Source organism: Nanorana parkeri, unplaced genomic scaffold (genome assembly GCF_000935625.1).
Source record: "Nanorana parkeri isolate BGI_ZX_2015 unplaced genomic scaffold, ASM93562v1 scaffold374, whole genome shotgun sequence".
In the NCBI taxonomy this organism is placed as follows: domain Eukaryota; kingdom Metazoa; phylum Chordata; class Amphibia; order Anura; family Dicroglossidae; genus Nanorana; species Nanorana parkeri.
This window is the reverse complement of record NW_017306642.1, coordinates 1075448-1081279: the sequence shown is the minus strand read 5'-3', so window position 1 is coordinate 1081279 and position 5832 is coordinate 1075448. Positions and strand designations below refer to the sequence as shown.

Genomic DNA, 5832 nt, shown 5'->3' with positions numbered 1-5832 from the left:
CCTCATATATATATATATATATATATATGTATATCGAACCTTCTTCTAATGATGTTGGTAATTTGTTTCAATAGCCTCAAACCAAAACTGGAACCAGGGATATAGTAATTACTGGAATCCAAGCTACAGTAGTTATGGATACAACAACCAGGGCTATGGAGGGTATGGAAACTATGACTACACTGGATATAACTACTATGGCTATGGAGATTACAGTAGTGAGTATCCGGAGATGCACCAAGCACGTTTGTTGTAACAAGTATATATTGTTTAATTACAAGAGTTGGTGCATTTGGACAAATCTTTATCATATGTTTTTTTGTCCTTTTCTGTATTGTATTCTGTATTATAAAGGTTTTTCTACTTGAAAGTGTTTCCTTTTGTTTACTAAACCCAAAAGTCCAAACCCCTTTCCCTTTTGTATTTGCTTGCACCATCGTGGATGTGTCTTTGCTTGGATACCTATTCATACTCATAAACATTTGCTTTTTGTTTTACCCTGTGACACATATAAAGTATAATTTCACTACTATTGAAGTCATATGAGAAGACCCAACCTACTGTTAAAATGTACATTACTCACAACCGCCAATGCCGTGTGCCCCTCCAGAAGCCAGCATGTAGTTTCTTTTTTTCCTCCAGTTCTTAGGGAGCCCTAAAACCCACTAAGCTCTATTATGTGAAGCTTGGAAGACTGAGCTCTGCTCCTCGATTCGGGTCAAGCTGGAAGAGTCTTCTAATACATTCAAGTGGTAGTTTACTAATAATAAGACTGCTTTAGGTGCATGTTAAACTGTGACGGTACTTTAAATATGTATGTTTGTTGTCTATGCTATTGTACTTTACACTCGGTGACCACTTTTTAGGGATACCTATCTAGTACCCACGTTAACAGCAATAATCAGGTATGTTTGTGTTTCTCAGGTCAGGTATATGGTGTACGATGCTTAGTTGGTATTAAGGATTCTGATGTTAACAAAGACCAGATGGGCACATGCATTCATGCTGTATACCCCAGAATTTAACCTTCCCATCTGCATGTCTGTGCTCAATGTAGCATATCTTCCTATTCTTGTCTGACAGGAGTAGAACCTAGCAGGGTCTTCTGCTTTTAACACACCCTTTTCAAGGTTTTTCTTTGTGAACACCACTTAACAGCAATGTTCCTCTAATGTTCCATTTAAACTGACACTAAACTGAAGTTATCAGTTAAAATACATTCAAGTACCTTATCTATTAGCAAAATGTATCTGATTTGTGTATCACTCGGCTGTAGATCCTCAAATCATCTCTGGATTCACGCTGACACTGTCCTTCCTTCCGGAGGGTGGTTACTTTTGTTCCCCCATGGGCCCTGTGTGTGGCCACCGCTCCAAGCTCACTCCCGCGATGGACTACCATCTCATGTTTAGTTTAATAAATCCTATTGAGATTGCAGTCCATCACATAAGCGAGCTCGGAGTGGTGGCTTTTTTACAACACACACAGTGATCAGCTGGAATTCAGAGATGAATTGAGTATCTACAGCAGAGTGATACACAGATGAGATACATTTTTGTTAATGGTCCAGCTACTTTAATGTATTAAGATTGAACTCCTGAGTTTAGTGTCACTGTAACAAGGTGTTTTCACCCATTGGCCTGCAGCTCACAGGATATTTTTCTTTCCTTTCTCTGTAAAGTCTAAACATCAATGCAAAACTCAGGAAGGTGGTCAGCAGGTTCTAGGATAGTGGCAGCATCTTATCTGGCGCTACCAATCATTTCACTGGATTTGACTGGCAAAGTTGCTTAGATCACACATTTCCCATTTTTCTTTTATGATCGAATACCTGAATCTTTTATCTTAAAGCTTTGTGTTCAGTTGCAGTCACTGTTTACCATTTTAACTATTTGCGTTAAGAAGGTGTAACTAAAAAGTGGCCTTAAAGTGTTTATTGTAAGAGGAATTTCTCACTACATGAAATAAACTGTTGGCATCGTGAGTGGTTTTTCTTTTTGTTAGCAGTTTGGTGAATCTGGGTAGAGTGCAGTTGTGTGGGAGTTGAATACAATTTTGTATATCCTGGGTCAGCCGATTTGTAATGATTAATGAATAATTGTTTTAGTATGCATGTTATAATCCATTCTAGTATGTACATCTGTTTTTAGTATGTATCTTTTTTTAATTTTTTAAAATGTTATTTTGTTATATGTTGCAATGTAATTTTAATTAGTGAATGTCATAACACAGACCCTCCTGATCACTCCAGTTGTAATATGTAGAAACAAAGAATCTATAGTCTTTGCTATCAAACAGATATTTTTCATTTTTTAGATCAGCAGAGTGGTTATGGGAAAACAGCCAGACGAGGTGGTCATCAAAATAGTTACAAACCATACTAAATTATTCCCTTTCCAACGTGTCACAAACAGGTATGTTGAGTTTTTATCTTTAACTATTCTGTCTTTCTTTTTTGTTTTTGTTTTTTTGTTGTTTTTTTTTTATTTATTAATTTTTTTTATATTTAAATATCTTGTATTTTTTATTTTTCAATAAGCGTAATGTTAAGATATATTAAATATTAAAATACTGTAACGTTTAATTGTTTTAAAATTTTACAGCACCCAGAAAGTGCTTACTATAGCTAATATAGAGACTTTGAAGATACGAACACGTGCTCTAAAGCACTTTTATTTTTATTTTTTTATTTTTTTTTATTTTTGCCCTATTTATAAAAAGTCAGTAAAGTTAACAGGTAACGTACTGCTAATGGGTACAAAATAAGGAATTGCCTACTAACTCTGACATTATACCTTGTTTGTACCCGCCAGCGGGGAATTCATTGCAGGCCCTGTGTCGCGCTGACTTCACGATTCTCACAGGCCCGCTCAATGCGGACAGGGTACGAGATGCTCACGCTCTCGAATGCTGCCGTTTGGTATGGTCTCTTCCAACATCCTGTATCAGCATTATAATATAAACTGGATACTCCAAGCTATGCTTTCACTTATTCCTTTGCGTTAAAAATTAAATACAAAGTTACTTGTAAATTTTAATAAATTTTTTACAGGCCCCGTAATCATTAGATTATGTGAACTTTACTGAATAATTTTAACTATTTATTCTTTTATGGATACAGCTTGTCTCTGGATTGTAATATTTTTTCCTTCATAGTATTAATCTATTTAAATGCCTGCTTTTCCCTTTTTTTTTATAAAAGTAGCTGTAATTACAGTTTTATGTTCTTGGGCTGAATTCCTGTTGTGTATCAGTATTTCATGTTTTTCAATAGAAAGCTTTTAATTAAAATAAATATATTTATGCACATGAACATGTGTATTAAACTAAAAATTTAAGTACTACGTTCCTTTTGAATTAACCAGAGTATAGATTTAAAGGACTGCTATCATAATTTTACTTCTTTGTACATGTCAGATTCCCAGTTTTGTTTTTGTATTCACTCTTCTAACAGGGTTATTCAAAAGGGTGAAGAGTTTGGGGAAGACAGGAGAAGTGAACAATCTAGGACAATTGCTGATTTGGAAAAATTCTCCAATTCAGCTCACTTTCCGTTCCGCTATGTTGTCCTAGATTGTTCACTTCTCCTGCCTTCTCCAAACTCTTCACCCTTTTGTGAATAACCCTGTAAATCTTTCCGTTGGGCCATCTTGCCTAATTTTGAGGATGACTTTGACTCTACTCTGCCTGGCCAACTGCATATCATGACTCTGCCTTAATCATTGACTACTTTGTGTCTATGCATATTATTAGATCCCCATTAAACTTTCAGTTTTAAGTCAAATACATTCCAGGTGCATCTAAACAAGAGGTACACAATCTTACAGCTTTTTTGCTTTAGAAAGCAGCCACAGGCTTGAGTAGAAAAGCTTGACCCCTGCCAACATGCTGTAGAGAAGAACCCTTGTTCTCTGTGTAAAAGCAGTGGTCTTTCTGCATAAGCCTGACACCCCCGAGCCATAGCTAGTGCTCTCCAATCAGCAAAGCTCATGTTCATGCTGATTGCAGAGCTTTAGCTCTGGCACATTAGCTGGTGTGTTCAACCATTCATTAAAACTTTGCACAGTTTGTTGTTTTGATGCACTTGGAATGTATTTAGCAGATTTAAACTGTAATCCTTTTTAATGACAAGGCTACAGATTGTTAAATGAGTTGTGAACCCTTAGTCTAAAAAAAATAACTACCGAGGCATTTAATCTGCTACATAAAAGTAATTGGCAAATATTTATTTTAAATACATCCCACTTCCCCCCCATCTATTTAGTAGTTGTCATATGACTGCTATATCCCCCCTGTGTGCTGGGGTCCAAGGGCTGGAGAGTGGAGACTCCTAATGAAACCCTGTTTCTGCTGTGTGCAGCTGCTCTAACACAGTGAGTGTCCTTTTAGAAGACACTCTCAATCAACACAGCAGGAAGCTTCAATGTACATTTCATGTCTGTTAAAGTTAAAACGAAAAAAAAAATTTAAAATTCCTATTTAACCTCTTGGTTAAACCTAATCTGGTAACATTTTTATGTTTTATGCATAAAAAAAACCCAAAGCAAACAAAATGGAACAAGCTGGTCCAGTTACACATCAGGCCAATGACCCAATAACACAAAATACATTAACCACTTCCCGGCCGGCCGTTGTAAAAAAACGGCCGGCCAGGAGCGATCTAGATCTGAGCGGGAGTCTTTAGCGGGAAATGCCGATATTTGAAAACAGGCAGCAATGCCCGTTAATATACAAGCGATCCGCCGGGACCAGCGCATACTGCCTCTGTCGGTACACGACCTCCCTCTGGTCCCCTCTCCGCTGTCAGAATGCGGAACTGATGTATATTACATCACTTCCGCATTCTTGTGTCACTCTCCAGCTTCAGATGCTAGAGAGAAGCTGATGAAGCAGATCTTTGCTTCTTCAGGGGGGTCCTAGGTGACATTAGGGGTCTTGGAGATCCCTGATGTCCCCATAAAGAGGACCTGCCACATATTTTGCTATCACATAAGGGGGTTTTCTTAGCCCCCTATGTGATGGCAATAAAGTTAAGTGAAAAAAAAATTAAGTTTCCCCCCCCAAAAATGTAAAGTTACAAATAAAGAATTTTTTTTTTTCAAAGTCCCCCATACATGCATGCAAACAGGCGTCGGGTGTGCATACGTTCGAAAACGACGATTGTGCCCATTACGCCGCACATGTTACACATCGTCGCAAACGTCGAAATGAAAGCAATCATTTTAGGGCTATCAATCACTGATGACACTAAACTGATGAGCTGTAAAAGCTTTTAAAGCGTCGCCTATGGTCAATTTTGGGTATGGTAGTTTTTTGTGGGTGCGCACAATTTAAACCCCTTCATGACTGGCTTTTTTTTTTTAATTTTTTGCACCCATGTTATATTGCACATTTTAGGCCTGAAAATTACTTACAAAACCCCCAAACATTATATATTTTCTGAATGCCAAGACCCTATACAATATAATGGTGGTAGTTGCAAATTTTTATGTTGCGCAATATTAGCGCAACTCCTTATTAAACCCCAAAATTTAGTGATACATTTCATTAAATGCCCCAAAACACAACAAAATCCCAATTTTTAAAATGAAATATAAAGGATGAGGTTATAACGAGTAAAATGATACCCAACATGCCCAGTTTACAAATTGCGTGTGTCCGTGAAATGGCAAAAAACTGCAGTGCCCCAAAAAGTCAACAGAAGACGCTTTAAAAGCCCCCACAGGTCATCAATTTAGAGATACCCCAACATACTGGCCCTAGAATTATTGCTCTCCGGCGTGCGCGGCGATACCCAACATGTGTAGCGCGTTCGTCGTTTTCATACGTAGG

At 37.5% G+C, this 5832-nt stretch overlaps 1 protein-coding gene across 1 annotated transcript in view; it reads left to right on the top strand.

The window, feature by feature from the left end:
* HNRNPD (heterogeneous nuclear ribonucleoprotein D) overlaps window positions 1-3276 on the top strand; it is a 14847-nt gene extending 11571 nt beyond the window's left edge. The window contains exons 7-9 of the mRNA XM_018559007.1: window positions 75-218; window positions 2317-2414; window positions 2814-3276. Of these exons, the coding sequence (XP_018414509.1) occupies window positions 75-218; window positions 2317-2384 (212 nt within the window). The 3' untranslated portion in view covers window positions 2385-2414; window positions 2814-3276. The remainder of the gene's footprint in view (window positions 1-74; window positions 219-2316; window positions 2415-2813) is intronic.
* The last annotated feature ends 2556 nt before the right edge of the window (window positions 3277-5832 follow it).